Source organism: Sitodiplosis mosellana, unplaced genomic scaffold (genome assembly GCF_009176505.1).
Source record: "Sitodiplosis mosellana isolate CC-2019 unplaced genomic scaffold, AAFC_SMos_1.0 Smas_scaffold_3, whole genome shotgun sequence".
NCBI lineage: Eukaryota > Metazoa > Arthropoda > Insecta > Diptera > Cecidomyiidae > Sitodiplosis > Sitodiplosis mosellana.
Genome location: NW_022595246.1, coordinates 9,724,880 through 9,744,011, shown reverse-complemented (window position 1 = coordinate 9,744,011; position 19,132 = coordinate 9,724,880). Strand labels below are relative to the sequence as shown.

At 36.0% G+C, this 19,132-nt stretch overlaps 3 protein-coding genes across 5 annotated transcripts in view; 2 read left to right on the top strand and 1 right to left on the bottom strand.

Annotated features, from left to right (window-relative positions):
• LOC129566356 (mucin-2) overlaps positions 1–11,571 on the bottom strand; it is a 44,773-nt gene extending 33,202 nt beyond the window's left edge. For 2 of the 3 annotated variants that reach the window (XM_055442208.1, XM_055442211.1), the window contains exons 1-2: positions 11,246–11,570; positions 4,664–5,089 (exon numbers count right to left, since the gene is read on the bottom strand). In XM_055442208.1, the coding sequence (XP_055298183.1) occupies positions 4,664–4,672 (9 nt within the window). In that variant the 5' untranslated portion in view covers positions 4,673–5,089; positions 11,246–11,570. Of the gene's footprint in view, positions 1–4,663; positions 5,090–11,245 lie in introns of all 3 variants that reach the window. The other variant, XM_055442209.1, reaches the window with a different exon arrangement.
• Positions 11,572–14,114: 2,543 nt separating this feature from the next.
• Positions 14,115–14,798, top strand: LOC129566355 (odorant receptor 4-like). Its single transcript, XM_055442207.1, has 3 exons — positions 14,115–14,199; positions 14,289–14,555; positions 14,628–14,798. Exons 1-3 carry the CDS (start codon positions 14,122–14,124, stop codon positions 14,676–14,678), a joined length of 396 nt encoding a protein of 131 aa, XP_055298182.1. The 5' UTR covers positions 14,115–14,121; the 3' UTR covers positions 14,679–14,798.
• Positions 14,799–16,681: 1,883 nt separating this feature from the next.
• On the top strand, positions 16,682–18,405 carry LOC129565867 (cilia- and flagella- associated protein 210-like). The gene is given in 3 exon segments (XM_055441169.1): positions 16,682–16,970; positions 17,056–17,568; positions 17,657–18,405. Coding segments are annotated over 3 exon segments (1,551 nt in total).
• Positions 18,406–19,132: the final 727 nt, after the last annotated feature.

The following is a 19,132-nucleotide window of genomic DNA, read 5'->3' as shown; positions in this document are numbered from 1 at the left end:
ATCTATGATCTGATTGGTGACAACTGTTAACATGACAAATCACCATTTCTTGTCCAATTACGACAAACCAAACGAGAGGAGCCCAATCATCATCGCTAACGACGTTGCTTGATCGAATCGGGCAAAAACAGCAACAACAATTTCTCTCCGATGATTTTTTTCATAAGTGATTTTTATATAGATACAACGCGCGCGCGCGCAAACAGTTTCTCGTTTTTCTCCCCTCGATCTCGTATCAAATTGGCTTTTATCACGCGTGTTGGCTTTTCAATAGATGAAATAATAGCAGCAGCATGGCCAAACACGACACCAAAATATAGTGGAAAGTATTTTATTTTTTCGTTCGTTTCTTCTTATTCCGGATGAAAGATTTGAGAATGAAAAACGATGCAGCAATCGAAATGAAAAATGGATGTCGTGCAATCAATTAAATCGACGCCAATCTAATCCCGTTAATAGCGTTCGTTGTTATTATTTTGGTTTTCGTTTCGATCGTAAAATTACTGTAATGACCGCAACGAGCCGCAATCGCTGTTTTTTTGCGCTTCTTCTTCCATAGCTTATTTGGACAATAGCGCAATCAGTAGGAAACGCAATCGTACAGCATCAATCTAAAGATGATCCGCACTTGGATCATCTCATCCAAGGAAGGTAAATTGTACGAAATTTCAACAACAAGCGGGAAATGAAGCGAAAAATTTCGGTTTTTTTTTTGTTGTATTTGAATTTTTTTTAATTGACTTAAACAACGAGAAAAAAAAATTCGTTTATGCGGCACAACAATGTGCAATATGAAATTCCATTATCACGAAAGTTTTTTTTTCTTTGCATGCTTCACTATTAGATCGTGAAATATGCCGAAAATGACCACTTGAAACAAAACGAAACAAAGAAAAAGAGAAAAAAATCTGCACCGATTATCGACATTTCCAATTTTTTTTTCATTCCATTGATAGAAAATCGAAACGGAATTCGACAACTTGAAACACGCGCAGCGTTAAGAGCATGGCGAAAATATATTTTCTCTCTCTTGAAACGTAAGAGTGTTTTGTGTGTTACTTGTTAAAAGGTCGTGCAAAAAATTAAGAGAAAAAAAACGACCGAAACGGAATCACGGAATGTGACTTTTTCGGTGATATTTTCAGATGCACAGCTTGTCACGCCAACTTGACTAAATGTGTGTTTCTTTTCTCTCTTCTCCTTTAAATTAGCGTTTATAAGCACTGCAAAATTTCAGCATCGGCCTACGAAGCGACGAGACTTTCCGCGTAGAAAATCATGTGATCTTAAGCGATATGCAGTATGCGAGCGTTGCAAGCGTAATGAATGAGCATGCAGCAAGTTGCTGCCATATTGGCAATAAGAGTGATTTAATGTGGTTTGCATGCGCTTGACGAACAGATTGGCGTTAAATACTATGCAAAAAAGCATGTAAATAGTAATTTATTTGTGTTTTATTTTTATTTCTGTTTCGTTTTGAATTTTTCTTTCGTTTGGGTGATAGCTTGATAGCTAAACAGCCAGTTTTGATTAGATGAATGTTGTGTGATGTTGGCAATCTCTTGCAATTTAGGAATGGATATCAAAGATTAAGCACACCAGCATTCATTTGTCAGCGGTGTGTGTGTGTTTTTGAAGAGACGGCCTATCTCTAATGAGATGAGCCCAAGCTTTCGAATTGATGCTCACCGACTGCAGTGATGGACACCTGTATGCTGTTGTTTCATACTGTCGATCTGCTGTGTGCGCTTACACTGAAATCACAGATGAAAATGAAAAGTAACAAGTGCATAAGATGTCAGCTCGGTGGACTGTCATGTGTCTTTTTCACTGGGATATCCGTCATTTCATCGGGTTTTCAGTTTTCTACCTCGTATTCCATTCAAAAGCACAGCCATTTTATGACATGAAATCTGCCTGTATCTCCATGAAAATAAACTTTGTGCCACTTTTCATTTCGATATATTATTCAATAGCAAGACGCGCATATCGCTCTGCGCTTTTTATGGAAATCGAAAGTTTTGCGCGCGCAAATCTTCAGCTTCGCACTTGAAATATGGCCACTGTTGTGATATGAACTACACTACGTTGATCGTCAAGTCACGGTAAATTACAATGTAATTGGTAAACAACTTATTTGCCGAATGCAAAAATTCAATCGAATTTACTGGACGCCAAATTGACCTATTGCAAAGGCGACGTGCGCGCACGCGCGTCAACCATAATACCGTATAATAACCTTCAGATATCAGGTGACAAAATGTCTAATAAAGTCATATTTTAAACAATTTTTTGCCCATAATAATTTCTCTATTTCCACATAATTCAATAACGGTTCGAACGACGACAACGACAAAAACCCAACAACAGCCGATCGAATCTACCGAATTAGTGTCAAACGAAAGAAAAAGTTGTTTCGATTGGCATTTATATGTTATGCGTACGGTTGCGATACAAATATTTGTTCGATAAAACATAGTTATATCCATATCATGGTATTATAAAATGAAACCGTAGAGAATGAGAATCGTTATGACTTCGTCGCCAGTTCATTTTCATAATCGAGTTTTTGATTTCAAGGACATTAATTAACAGTCACACACACATACACACACACACAGTGCATTTAATATATCACGCTGGTGGTGATCGAGTATTATCGGTCTGACCACAAAAATATTTCAATCGATTGACGTGCGACTAATTTACATGAAAATAGAAATATGAAAACATAGATCCGTGATACTTTCATTCTAAAACAATCAATAAAGAGCCATTAAACTTCAACGGGTTTGGATTGCAATACGGTGCTTGTGGTCACCGCTCTCGTCACTTTCAATCGTTGATTTCGGCTGTTTTTCCCATTCGGGCGGCTCATCATACTGGTATGACAATTCCATACAGACACACGATGTGATCGATGAGAGCGAAGGTAAAATATAACTTTGCCCCTCAAACCGCACCATCAACAATCAACGACAAAAAAAAATATATAGTCACAACATTTCTTTCTCGTTTCTTACGCCGCTCATTTACTGCGGTGTATGCGCCTGTGTGCGTGTTTGTTTTTTTCTCTAGCCGTTGTTTTCTATTCGGCACAAGTACCGAGTCTCCAAAAGATATTTATTACTTTGTATTCCGAGCACCGTATCGCAATCTCGCACAATAACAATGAAGTGTATTTTTCTTCTGTCAGCTTTTTTTTTTCTTTTTCTATTTCTATTTCTTGAGTATATAGTTTTTTTAATAACAACTATTACTAAACCTCTCGAATGCAGTAACCTGCTGTAGAAGCCGTAAAATGTGTGTGCGGCAGTGATATTACGTTAGCTGGCGTAATTTGTAAGTCATAAGACGAATTGTTTTGGAATAAAAACGAGCGAGAAGGAAAGAATAAATAAACAAACAAAGATTGAATTACAATTTTGGTCTTGTACAGATTGGCGATTAGGCAAGAATGAGATTCAAATCAAACACATTGATATTCTTGAAATCGGAATTCAACGCAAAGAATGGAAGACCGGGTGGACGGGAATTATAAAGCTTATTAGGCCTTTTTTTTCTGTGTACGCGGTTGGTTTGTTGATTTAACTCCAAAATCAAAACTTTTTTTAAAGTCTACGGTAACTTGCTATATTTGCATAGATCTCTCATCATTCGAGAAGCCGTCCAACTAGTATGTTGCCGGAGCTGTTGCCATGAGAACTTGCAAGGCCATTCGATTGGAATTTAAATAAAATCGCCATCAATTTTATGTTTGTCTACAGAATTAGTCACGAGGGAAATGTTCTTAATCGTCACTATTTCGACTTCTAGTTTTTGTTCGATTGAACAAGTCGACATCAGTGTTGATTTGCGAATATTTGCCTACTGAACCATTGATCCACAGAAGCCAAATTGATTAAAAATTATGAAAACCAGAAGCCAACATGATACTGTTAACTCTCAAAATAACGCACTTAATCGATTTACTGTTAATTTTCAATCTTGTTCAAGCGACCAGTTAAGTAATTGATATTCCAGCTATTACGAAAATGAAAACCCTCAAACGGTTTTTTTTTTTGGTTTGAGCTAAGTGTTTCGATTGTTGTTCCACTCCGTGTTCGGTTACATTTTATGCACTTGGTGTGTTGAGTGCGTAATTGATCTGCAATCATCGCCGCCGCCGCCGGCGCATATACGAATTTATTTTTCAACAAAAATGGTCGTCCAAATGCCTCTATAAAAGGAAGCCGTCGAACGGTTCATAGATGTGCTCTCTTCGATAAATCAACACCTGGCCATAAAAAAATTCGATTGATTCGCTGACGAAATTCAACAAAAATAGTTGAATTTCCAAATAAAATCGTCACGATTTCCAATACAATGACCCTCTCTATCAATACAGTTTACTCGTTTCTTTTTCTTTTTTAAAGAGCTAATTATGAATTCTCAACAGGTTGGCAACAAATTTCGAATTTGAATGTATAACTGCGTTCGCGAAAAAAAAAAAAAAATTATGACAGTTTATTAACAGCAAGAGACTTCGGTCAATTTTTATGCAAATAGAGTGACGCGCTGCATGGATAGGTGGGTGATATTTAGTTTATTCAAATAAAACAATCGAAATCCATATATTCACGAACGAAGTTCGTCGCGCATGCATTTGATTGTGATCACTTACCGGAAGCATTTTCGACGATTGATTTTTACCGATGAATCCCAAATTATGACAGGATACGTCACTTCAAGTTCTCGGTATTTTTGGACCAAAATTGCTTTGTTTCGATCGAATCACGTCGATCTGTTTTTCGGTTAAAAGTCTCCTCTCACTTGACGTGAATGGTTTTTTTTTCTCGGTTGAAAAAACACTGAAATTGAATCACGTCCCCGCTATCACTTTTCGGTAAAATAAACTCGTTTTTATTTTTGGGGTGTCTTCGTGCAAATATTGTCACAGTGGATTTGAAAAAAAAACAAGATTCGTTTGTTCAATAAGATCTCTTCACCAAAAACTAATTTTCTATGGATTTCAGTTCAATAGTCTCTTTCGTTGACTGTGCTATACAGCAATGATATGTTAAACACATTGTCCGTTTCCGTCGTTAATCTGCAAGAATAAGAAAAAAACGAAACCAAAATTAACTCTCTTTAATTAGTTTGTATGCGATAATATGCATTTAGATTGCAAAATCAATCAATAAATCAATTAATCGATCGAGGCAAAATTGCTGTTGGAATTATATTAAAAAAAAAATTCTGCCAAACAAATCACGAGTGATTTTTTCTTCTACCAGTTCCATTGCATTGATTCGAATTGGATTGCAGTGATATGTTTTTTTTTCGGATTTAGTTCGATAAAAACCGAGAGAAATAAACAAGAAACGGCCAAAAAAGCGGCTTGGAATTTGCTCATAACATAAATATTTCGTTTCTTATCGTGTAATTAAAAGTTGGCAGTTGGTTTGAAAATGGCTTGCATCGGTCGCGTCAGCTGCAAGCTGCAAATCGCACTGAAAACTATTCAATTGTATACGCATGTAGATCGTTGCCTCATCGGTAATGATACTTTAATCGATGACGATGACACATATTTAGCATTTATACAGGCAAACGGAGAGAAAAATAAACGTGCACATTCGACCAATTTGACCAGAAGAGAAATAGAGACACGAATTTTGTGACCCGTTCGTTCACTTGCTTGCTTGTTTACTTGCGTGGCAAAATGCATCGAAACTAGTCTACGTGTGTGACGGCGGATTGCATCAATTCGCATAGTCGACTGCAATTAGCCCATGCCAAAATACTACACCGCGATATGTCATTCAGTGTGGTGCGAGTTGAAATTCCGTTGTCCATTCGTTCAGTTTGTACGCAATTCGGTTTTTGTTGCGTTTCGATCGCGCTGTTGCTGTTATTAAGGTTTGCATATGGTGTGTGTGTGTGTCGTTGAAATCTTTTGTATCTACACAGAGTCACATGAATATGCGTTCGCTCTTAATTCATTTGCAAACATTTGATAGCTAAAATGTTATTTAATGCTGGTCAGAATGGTCAAACAAGCCACACACAAATTTAAATGGTATTTTAGCGAATAAAAATCACCGCACAACACACACACACACACTTCGCATATGGAGATGTTTTGTATGTTATGTTGTGCTGCTTTTAATCGTCGAATTCATTTTGGATTTGCTTACATTCGCTCGCATATTTTTGGAATCAATTTATTGTGGAATGATGTGAATTCAGCTTGATCAATCCGCATTTTTGTTCGATTTATAGGTCGTTTTCGGCGAATCAAGTGACGTGTGTTCGCTTATCATCGATCAGCTCAGAGTGAAATGTTATTGCATAATGATTCGGAGTTTTTTCTCTTCAACTTTATTTCAACAAAAGTGATTATGCCCAATTCAATACAAAAAAAAAAAAAAATACAGGATATTAAAAACATTTCAATTTGTAAGATGAGTGCCAAAAAAGTCCAAAAATATCTGAAACAAGTGTCTGAAATTGAATATGTTGCGGCTAAATGGTATGTGTACGTCTTGGTTGGGCGTGTCAACCGAAAATTTTCGATGGAATCTTCATAAATTATTCAGTTGTATACAAAATCGGCAAAAGAAGCACAGAATCAACAATCGATGCCAACAACAAAAACATTACCTAAATACATATGGGAACACAAATCACCTGGTGCTTTTTTTTGTCTTTTCGCATCGAAATATGTACAAGATATTATGCTGATGTTTGTTTTTTCATACATTTTTTAACAATCAAAAATGCTGGGATTATTATTTATGACTCTGGTCATATCATTGGATTTGTGATCGTTTAAATTCTGAGCCTCACTGACCTAAATCCGTGAATTATCACACACCCATTTGATGGAAGTTACAAAATTGTATTCGATGATAAAAATCAAGAGTGTACTCAATGTTTTCAATTGCTGTACGCCTAACGCCCCAATTTCAGGCTCTTCTTTATCAACAAATGACGATCAACACCTTCGCGCGTTATGTGTGAAAAAAAGATCTATGTTAGTCAGGCTGCCGCCAAAGCGATTTTAATTCGTTTCGAAAAATTAAGAGTTTCATAAAAATCCGTGTGAAATATGTAAATATGCAATCACATAAATGGCAACTATTAGAACCTGTTTAGATTATTAGTTTTTTTCTTGCACTTTTTGTCACTTGAGAATGAGCCACGAGAAAAATATTTGATTGCTATTTAATTCGGCGATTTTCTTGCATACACTCAATTACAGAGAATGAGGTACTTTGCCAAGAAAAAAGTGTGTGCACGCGCACTGGAAAACAATACCACCTTTTAATGGCCAATTAAAAGTGGCTGGTAATTACAGTCGATGTTGTTATATTTCTATCTCTTTAGGTTTCAACGCCGGTGTTGCGATCGTGCGGGTATTTACATTGTAAGTAAACACCACAGAGGCAACAGGTATCTATTTACATTGTCGTCGCTTTTTTTCTGCTCTCTCGTTTCGTTTCGGATGTGGTCCATTTTAATGAAATGGATTTTGCGATTTGATTTTTTTTTTTCAAATTGATTCCACTTCTGTTGCATTCGACACGTTAATGTCAGTTTAAGTACAGTCGAACAGACTGTTTCAATTAATTATTTCTAGGTTAATGTTAATTCGAAATTAAATGGGTTTCGAAGTTTTGATTGAGGTGTTCGTTTACATGTCATTTGCCAGAGATTGGTCAATGGCACAACCTGGATAAATAGACGGAGCGGTTTTTTCTGCTCTGATTTTTTCGCACGTCCTAACTCCACTTGAATTTTAATTAAATGCAAAGTAAATAGATTTTTATTGCTCGTCCTTAGCGAATGACCAACCTTAAATTGTTTCGATTTATTTTGTTCGATCAGATCATTGGAAAATTCTTTACAGCTTCCTGACCTATAATTCATACAATTTTTGCGATTCTGGTCGAATCATGAATATGTAAATGAGTGTGTTCAACACGATTTTTTTTTGATCGATCGACCGATCGATTTTGTAACGGCTCAAACGGTTTTTTGTTGTTCGATCGATGATTTATCAATATTTTTATAATTCAAGTTTATGCAGAATGCATGCAAATGAGATCTTTCGCCCGGAGATTTCTCGCATTCGTGCGACACATAGAGAGAGAAAGAGGTGAAGTGTATGATGGACATGACGTAAACATTCATGACCTTATTCGGGTATTTCGTCTCTCTCTTTCTCTCTCTCTCTCTCTCTCTTCCTCTTTGTCTTCTCTTTTGCATTATGTAAAAAACACGTTGCGATTGAGGGAAAAGTGGGCATGCAGGAATTCTGCAAGATGTCTAATGGCCTTTGTGGCCACGATGATTTGATAACATCTCGGAACCACACTAAAAACCCGATTTGTCACTTAAAACTGATTTTTTTGAGAATTTATTACAATTTTTTTGTTGAAGGATCGATTTTTTGTCGAAGAGGTAAGCTGTCGAAAGGTCGATTTCATAGGCAATATTTTTTTTAGTTCGATTCGGCTGGCGGCGTGCATTTATACCGGTTTTTATGAATGATAATAATTCAGTCCTCACGAATTTTATGTTATTTTTTTTTCGTTTTGTTCAAGAGCCATGGTGCAATCGCCTTTTTTCCGAATTATTCGGAATTTTAAATGGCACACAGGGTCTGAACCTGTTTAAATGTGTGCACGTATCCGAGCAAAAATTATTAACGCCACGGATTAGGTAATATATTATAAAACATAGTGCATAACTTGGATGGAAATGAAGAGAGAAAAAATACAGACACACAAACATGAATAAAGACGCCCATGCATTTAAAACGCGGGATTTTGATCAACTTCATATTAATCAATAAACCATTTCGATGGATTTCCGACAATCGGTCGGTTTTTCAGTGGTGGAAAAACTCCATGACAAACGAAGCATAAATTTTACTTGAGCGTACCGAACGAACGAGTAAGCGAAAAACAGCTTATGATTCGCGAGTCTACCACTTTGGCCATGAAATATTCTTACAAATATTAATTACGCACGACAGAAAAAAGCCGCATGAAATGCACATTTTTTTCTCCCAAGAAGATTCAACGCCAAGTAAGTGGCAACGCCAACGTTTCTCTCACCCATACACCGCATCGAATTTAGAATAAAAACGATTTGATATTCTTGGCGAAACGAAAAAAACGCATTTAATGCGATATTCTTGCATTTTTTTGCCACACGAAGAAGAATGTCATCATATTTCTTTTGACTAAATTCCCAATCCACACATTTAGCCAATTCAGATATCATGATTTACATACAATCGACTCGCGCATGTGTTTTTCTTCGCTTTGTGGTATTTTTCGCTCGTGCAATTTAACGAGTGAATGAACTTAAAGAGGCTGTGCCGAGCGAAAGATTAAATCCAAATTCAAGGGTTTGCATTTTTTTTCTCTCGTGTTCGATTGAAAATTCTTCGTCGCTCATTGTGTTGATGAAGCGATGTTAAGTGGCGTTGATTCGTGTATTGATTGCCGCGTGTGTGTTGATCATGCCGCAAATTTGTTTGCCGAACGAATGAGTAATTTTATTGTTTTCGTTCCAAATTGTCAATTTCCACACCTCGTGAGCTACAAAGAGGAAACTGGAGTAGTTTTTATGGTGCGTTTTCTGTTTTTTTTCTTTATTTCGCATGCGATGAGTATTTTGGAGATAAAATCCTCAACCAAATCGACGGAATATTATATCATTTGGATTTGAGTCGCTTTTTTGTGTTCGGTCTTTTGCGTGTGGCACAAACAATTCAAAATTAAGAGCGATTATGTTGATCGTGTTTGTTGAGCGATTATTACGTTTGATGCATTAACATGATTCGCACTGCAGAAGAGAGAGAAAAAAATCTCTTCGTGTGTATTGGTGTCCTATATTTTTGTGAGCTCGAGACGCTACGGTTTGTTGTTGTTGCTTGTTTTGTTGGCGTTGTGTTTTTTTCACACGATTTACAAATGACACAAAGTCGTTCACGCTGCAACTTCTTAGAGTGTAATTAAATTCTATCATAATTTTCGTCTATTGCAAAAATGGCCAATGGGCAAAATTACGACTCGTTAGCTCTGGGTTCGCATGTAACAGACGAGATGAAAAACAAAAACGACACAAACGCTTCGCGTTGAATACGAAATATTGAAATTAAATATTAATTTACATGAGATTTTATGCACAAATGATACAGATTGGTTTTTGTTTCATTTTCTTTTTTATGCTGATTTTTTTTCTTTTAATTTTAAGCCCTCGAAAATCTGTTGGCGGCATTATCATTCCGGTCGCGCTATTGAAAGGAGTGGATCCGCAACATTCGATCCACTTCGATTTGATCTGATTTTATGTTTGAATAAAATCATCTTATAAAAGCATCTCACTCTCTCTCCATCCGGCGAACGCACACACGCTCACTCGATCGACTATCACCATAGATGATTCGTTTAATAATCGCGATTTTCAATCAGCAAATAGAAAGTTTTTTTTGTGTTGCACCATGTAATCGACTCAATTACTATTCATTGATTCCAGTTTTATAGATGCAGTCACATAATTTTCTTTTAAATCGAGCCTTTTCATTCCATTTTAGAGAGCACATCTTCTATGCACATATTAAATACGATCCGTGTTTGTTGATTTTATTTTTTTTTCTCTCTCGTCAATAAATGGTGTCGTGAATCGATGCTATGCGATTAAATTATACACACAAGGGAAAAAATTAGCCATTTAAAATAATCACCGAAAAGAAATAATTTTCTATCGAAATTTAGGTGATGAGAGAGTAAATTTTCACTTAACCAATTGTTTGGCTAAATTCACTTCGGGGTGATTTTTGTTTGTCGGTGTGTCAGTCGTTAATTATGTGTTCGTCGAGAGTTTCGTTTGCCTTCGCCGTTTAATTGAGAATAATTACAAGAGATTTATCAACGCCCGTCTTCCGACAAGATCATGACGAAATCGGATGGTTTTTTTTTCTGCTCTTCAACATTTTCGATCTAGATTGATGTCCAGCTCTCACACAACGGTACCAAACTGCTAATTGCCATTGTAATTCGTCAATTATTTCGAATGTGTATTGTGAAATCAAGTACATGAATATTATATCATTGTCCACTGCGAATTTTTCCGAACTGGATTTCACAATAAAAAGGTTATCACATACTACAGCGCACGGAACATTTTTCATTTTAAAACCAACAGAATTTTGAGTTTTTTCCTTTTAAACTGATTTTCTTTTTACCTCCAATTTGCCGATTCGCCAGGCAAGATAATATTCAAATTTTTTTTTTTTAAGTCACTTTTTATTAATTCTTGAACAGTTTTAATTTCTTTCTCTAAAACATGTTTCGCTATTTTTAGCTCTCGCTGTGTCACTTAATTCCGCTTCGTGAACGATAGACGTTGGTAAATTGGTTGATCATGTCGAAAAATCCATCACTTTAATCATTTTACTTGGTTGGTGTTTACTTAAACAACAACAAAAAAAACGGTTCACTCGTACGAACGAGTGTGGTCTTAGAAAAACGTCTTATACCCAATGTGGTCACCAATGCACTGAAGCTCATACCAAGCGTACCGTCTTTCGTTCAGCCAAGAGTCAGTGCCAACTGAGCGTACCGTTGAATGTGTTTGTTTGTTTGCAGATACATACACACGGTACGCAGAAAAAGCTGGAAAGAAAGAGCGAACACGGCGAAGCTGATGGAACAGCTTTTCGTATGTTCCATTGCCGAATCAAGCGTAAGCAACACACAGACACAGTTGAAGCTTGAGAGCTGCTTCGAACACATGTTATCACGAGAGAGACACGCTTGCTGTTGATGTGTGTGCATGCACAGTTTGAGAGGGGCTTTGATTCAAATCACTGTTTAGATTTATGCGGACGGATAACGTGGCTCATTCAAAATGCATCGCAAAATTGCTAAAACGGTGAACAAAAATGCTGACATGGCAAGCAAAAACAATTCATTTATGGTATATAATATCAATGACAATGTTTTACCGTTTGAATTAATTTCATATCTTTGAATACATTTCATCAATTTCGAATATGCTCGGAGTTTTCGTTTCTCTTGACACCATAAATATGAGAGCGTTTTGTGTTTTACAATTTAACTGAATATTTAAAATCGTTGACTGCAATGTCCAATGCATAGTTGGATGGAAATAATTAAACATTATGTCGCAACTAGTTAGAAGAATATTTGTATCATTCAACTTGATGTTAGAACAATGTCTCCATAAAATATTCACATTCTAATGGCAAAATTAGGTAATTGCAAGTGGGTGGGTAAAGTATGATTGCTCATGTCAAATTGCAACACGTGCGAACATAATGTCCTTCACCAAAGTATTCATAGATTGATCGAAAGTGTTTCATCCCATGATAGCCAACAACGGTCGGTTAATCAGATGTAATTTCAAGGCGTTTACAGCAATCAAATTGACATCAATTTGTTTTATATCAGAACATAGCAGATGTGAAAATTCAGTTACATTATATTCAAACCAATGTGATTTTGATACGGAAAATGTGACGCGTGATAAGTTTGAACTTGCATTTATTATAAAATATACATTTTTTTAATGATATTTTCTCATGTTATCAACAAATTGCTGATATTTTAGATTTTATCAGAAAAATATTGTTATTGATTGAACCATGTGAATGAAACATTGTTTCAACATATTATTTAAATTATGCACGAATATTGTTTTCACCTGAGTTTCATTTAGGGAATCAAGTTCGGCTGTTCACAAAACTTGGAAAGTAATGACACTTATCTATTATTCAAGAAGTGTGCAACAATTTCCTCATGTAATTTTCATCTAAAACTTACCTATATAAAAGAAGTGCATTCCACTTCATGAAACATAATTCCGATGGTGGCTTTCGAAATAAGTCGTGCGTTGTTGATATTGATTTGGATTAAATTTGCTCAATTTTAAATTGAGCTGTTGGTCAATAAAAATATACTCTTTCCCAAATAGAAGAGAATAATATTTTCTGGTGAAGATTTGGAAAAATCTATCAGCCTAAAGTGGAAACGTAGCCGATTTGGTGAATCTTGAACACAATTGGTGAATTCAATTAAAATCAGAATTGAAGAAAATCACGTTCAAAATGTTGACACTTCAGCGAAACAAATGGCTGCAAAATTTGGTTGGTTTAGGTACCTACGATCAAAATGTGAGTCCGTTGGCCACAACCCGCATAATTGGCATGAGCATATTGATGGGCTCATCGTTGGGACCGTGCTTTATAAGTCTCGTTCGATTCATTGGAAATGTTAAAGTCGCTACGGAGCTCATGTTTTGTGCTGCAATTTATGTGGTTGTGTTCTCCAGTTTTTTCATTGTAATTGCCAATCGGGAAACTGTTCGTGGGTTCTTCTTTGAAATTCAGAAGCGAGCCGAAGAAAGTGAGCACATAAAAGATTTCTTTCCTGTTACAAAAATTACCTACATTGATATCACTTTCATTGAAGCGATTTTTTCTACTTTTATCATAACTCGCAGGGAATGCAGCACGAAAAGACAATTATTATGCGGAAAACGAGGCCTTTATACATAAGCTGACATTGATATTCTTTATACTAACTCTTGGCGGATCGTTTATGTACGGGTTCTGTCCGTTTTTGGTGGTATTTTACAATTTAGCAGCCAATTCATATTCAATAAAATCATGGAGTTTGCATTACAACAATGTTTGGTGGGTGTTTTATTATTCAGGAATAAAGATTTGGAAAGAAATGAAAAAGATTTATTGAAAAATTTTAGGCTGCCATTTGAACTAAGTACGGCTAGGCGATTTATTGGTGTCAATGTGGTTCAATCGATGTCTTGCTGGACAGGCACTACAATTTTGATAACTATTGTGTCCATGTACTTTGGAATCATTCTGTATATTCAAGCATTTTTGAAAGATTTTGAATTTTATTTCAATGAAATGGACACATTCGCCGAACAAGAGGATCTACCAGCACTGCACAATAAATTCGAAGCATTGATTAAATTCCATGTCTACATTTTGGAGTAAGGGTGAATTTAGTTTTTAAATTGGATTTTCAACTAATTTCTATGATCCTTTTCAGTCTCAGCGAGCGTTTGGGTGATATGATGAAAATGGTCATCTTCGTCACATTTACACCTTGCATTGTGAGCATTTGTGGCTCTTTACTACGCGGTCAATCGGTGAGAATCTTTCTTTTTTATTCGACTTTTCTTTAAGTAATAAGTTAAAAATAATATTCTAATACGTTCGGATGCGAAACATCTTTCAGGCTACCGAGAACATGGAGTGGTCAACGATTTATGTGGCATTCTTTTCACTGTTTTATATCGTTGAACTACTCTTTATGTTATGCTACTTTGGCAATGTGTTGACGACAAGTCTGGAATTGGTCCAAGAATCAGTATACGACTCAAAATGGTATACGTATCCGCTGAATATGCAAAAAGATTGTGCATTTATGATGCGTTCCGCTCAATCGCCGTTTTGGATTAGTGCTTTTGGTATCATGCCGTGTACTTTGGAAAATTTTGCAGCGGTAAGAAATCAAACAATTTTCACGCCTTTTTAATTTAATTTTTATTTTATAAATTCAAATATTGAATTTTAGGTGATTAATTCAGCCATTTCTTTTTTTATGGTGATGAGAACGATGGCTTGAATTATATCAAACACCATTTTTTCAGAGGATTACATCAATCTTCATTGCAAAGAACACAATTACAAATTAACACCGTTTTTGTCAATCGAATTAATTTGTTTTGTGATGACCAATGGTCATTGACCATTCACGAGCAATTCACCAGATGCAGCATGTTTTATGAAGCACAATTTGTACAATTCAATTGCAATGTTTGTATAACCATAACCGAAAATTCGGTCAAGCAAAAGTTTGTTTCAGCTCAAAAAAGAAACATTTTTTTATTCCAAAAAAAGATTTTCGCTGACCGTTCAAAAAATTCGCCAGACTGCAAAGCCAATGTATTTGAATTAAGCATTTGAATTTTATTACACAGCAGCACACGTTAATCAATCAATAAAGAGTATTTTCCGTAAAAATTCCGAGTGTATACAACCAGCGTGGTATTCCAGCGTTGCTTTGAGTTCATCGATACATTGCCAATGTTTTCTTCCACCCTATGATTTGCATTTTGATTGAATTTGCTCAGCGGTTGTTTGGTTTCGGCTGCACACCCAGTGCGTGGATTGCTGCCATGAATGTTTGCAAAGCTTTGACGGTGAACAGAAAAAAAGGAATATGCAATGGCAATGGCAACCGTTCGGTGGGTATGAAAAGCAGAGTTATACACAAATATCAAGAGTTCGCGCGCGGCTTGTCTAGACGCAAAAAGATCGCTTAAACAAAGATTGGGCATTCAATCATCACATTCAATTTCAAACCGAGTATTATTGCCTATTAAATTATATTTTACACTTTTTACACTCATGCTGCAGCGGTATTAGTCCATGTGTATGTGTATGCAGAGCAGGCGCGTACATCGCAGCTATATTTGGCTAAACAATCAATGTGACTTTGTATGTTGCTTTCTCGTGATTGTTTGCACTGTGGCTTTACAATAACAACAGCAGCAAGCCCATTAACGGTTCGAGTGTGATGGTTTTGTGTATAATTTTTCTTGTTCAAAAAAAGATCTCTTTTGCCTCCGAACCAGTCTTTTGCTACTTTTTCGATTAGTTTAGTTTGTGAGCTCACTTTCAATGGGTTTTATGTTCGGAATTGATGTTTCTGTTTCTTTTCTTTTTTTTCGTTCGCTTTATGTAATTCACGCGGGCAAAACTTTATCTCTCTTTGTCAATGGGAACAGATCGCATCGTTTGACGATCGCATTTTTCGATACTTCCACTTTTTACACGCATTTCAGTTGGACGGTGTGTGTTTTTTTATGGGAATCTTTTATGTGTCTACGGTTTCGATGGCTATTGCTTTTGTTCACATTGTATGGGTCGTTTAATTGTGTCCGTTTAAGCACTTTGTTTCGGCTCATTGACGATGAATTATGTGTACGACGTATCGTCGTCGTCGTCAAGCTTGTAATGACCATAGTCTCTCGCGATGTGTTGTTCTCACTCCACCTTGGCGATGTACACGTCATCTTGATTGATTCCACTGTTTGAAATAAAATAAGAATAAATAACGCTTTTTTCGGAAATTACACGACACTTTGTGTCAATGAACATAATTTTACACTTCAGATTCATCACATAGCAAAACGTTTACAATTTCGATGTTGTTTATTGTTAGTTTTTGGTGATACATTGAAAAATGGCCATTTTTGACATGGATCTTTGTAAAAAAAGCGATACAAGCGAGAGATTCGTAGAATTTCACAATTCCAAGAAATTTGCACTTGAAATCAACGGTTTGTTGTTCATTCAAATGCATGTGAGGCGAACGATGTTGATTGACAACGCAAACTGTGGCCAACGGCAACACACAACGTCTTAGCAACAGTAAACAATATGCCACCATATTTGCATTCTGATACATTCGCATTGCTGTAGTGACTTCAGTGTTGACGACAAACGATTCAATTCGAAAGTTAAACAATCCCAAAGAAATTGATTCAAGAAGTGTTGAAATATTTTTCAATATAAATGGAAAAACGAATTAATAAATGCTGTAATAATTCACCGAAAAATACAATGTCGGAAAACATAAAGCAAGCTATAAAAGAAGATACAACGAGTCTGCCGGAAATCAATAGATCAAAAAACCCATTCAATTTGACGAATCTCGAATGGCAGCGAATGGCCAAAAATATTTATGGTCGTTTGGACTATGAACGTGACGTATCAAAGGATGTGCAATATGAGGAGTATTTGAAAAATGGTTCACGTGAGATGACGAAAAACTGGGACAACACGGTCGACAAGATTCGTCAGCGCAAAGTGGCCGCTATGAAGAAAAAAGAGGAACAGAAAAAGGCCGAAGGTTAGAAAACAAAATTCGTAGCAAAAACAAAATGTGTCGCAAGTTTTGCTAATGTTTTTTTTTTGGTCATTTTTTTTGATGGCAGTGAGAAGATGTCTGGAAGATGTGAAGCGACACGATGAAGACACCCGTCGCGAGCGTATTGAATACGCGGAAAAATTGTTACAACGCTTAAAATCCGGACCCAAACAATTGGAATCAGCTTACAAGCTCAGCCAAATTTTGGCCGAACAAGAGCAACAGCGACACGAACGACACAGACAAAAGGAGCTACAATGACAAAAAGATTTAATCGAAGGTCAGAAATTAATTGAACAGGCCGTCGAATGGATTGAAAATCAAAAGGAACACATACGTAATTATCGAAAACGTTGTGCACAGTACAAAGAAGTGTTACAAAAAGACATAAACGAACGAGAGAAACAGAAATCGGAGGCGAGTCAACGACTGGCCGAAATGGAGGAAAAGGAATTGCAAACGAATACGAAGCAAATGCAAAGAGTACTCGATAAAGAACAGCAAAATGCCACCGGCCAACGACTTGACCGACAAAATGCCGACTTTTTATCGAAACAGAATATGCAACAAAGGCGTCAGAGTAATGTTTTGATCAATCATTCTGATTTTTTTAATTCGACAGAAATTCATTTTATTTTTCTCTGTTTTTTTTTTGTCTTTTCTTTCAGGAGACTTGATCAAGGTATGCATTGAACAAAAACGAATCAACAAATATCTCGAACAGAAACGGTTTGAGGAATTCAATCAAAAATACCAGGAGAAATCGAAACAGAAGCGACGGTCTCACTACCGAGACACCTTAGCTAAGAAGCTGTTTGAAAGTCTGCCAGATATAGAAAAAGTCGAAGAAAAGTGCTATCAAAACGCTGTGAAGGATTATGCGGTCAAATGGGACGAGCAAGAAAAAAAGCGAAATGAACATATTGAAGAATTGAAACGCGAACGTATCCATAATCATGCGATAGAAGTGAAAACGATCCAAGAAATGGAACAGAAAATTCAGCGCAATCACGATTTGGAAAAGGCAAAACGTCAACTCAATGAGAAAATCGATTTAATTTTCTATCGTCAACAATATGCTAATCGGGTTCAAACGGCCAAACAGCTTAGGCAAACCATTGATCAGCAAATCGAATTGAACAAAATATCGCGACGAGATGAAGTGATAACAAGCCGAGTCGAAACAAATCATGCCATTGAATCGGTCATACAAAAAGATGACCAACACTTTTTTGATTATGCAAATAAATTGGTCACTGCCGCCAAAAATAAAGGCATTCCCATCCATCCTTTGAAGAAAGTTATCGACGAATATACTAATCAAAATACATTGTTGCCGCAGATTGACGATTTGCCACACATGAAATCACAAATTGACATCGGCATTTCACTCGAACGAAAATATGCGATCAAATGAAGAGATAACAATTCAAATGTATTTCATTTCGTTTCGATGGAATAAAATTGAATGAAACAGCAACATTAACTGGTTTTACTTTCGAAAATACATTTGAATGGTTTTGAAAACTTTTCACGGTTAGTCGCAGCGGTGAAAAAGCTTGTTCAGGTAAAAGCACCGAACGAAATTATGGAAAACACTGTACGGCACATTCTCTTGAAAATCAACGATTTTACTTCGTTGCAAAAACTCACTTCGATTGGATTCTTCTTAGTATTTTCTTTTGTAAATTATTTTTACAATAGTCAATAGAAAGTCAATAGAAATGAAAATTTTGTGAAATTTGTTTCTCAAATACGAAATTCGCTCAAATATTCGAAGTTATTCTTTCTTTCTAAATCCAATGAATTCTTTCTGATGGATGAATGACAAAAACCCACTCAAGAAGTTTTGAAATGAACAAAAAGATTACGAAATTGAGTGGTAAATCTCGATCATTCAAAAGCTAAACCCTCAAGTACATGATTTTTTTTCTTCTTTCCATCATAATTTTAGCAGTATCAAGTTAAACTTATCAATACCACCTTTTTGATTCAACAGTCTTTTATATACCTATGCGTCAAATGGAATATTTTAATATTGATTCATTTTTATTTTTAAACAATATGAATTGATAAAATCATATTAATTCGATTTCAACGTAAATCTGTAGGTGAGTTCAAGGGTAGAGCAATTGATCATCACT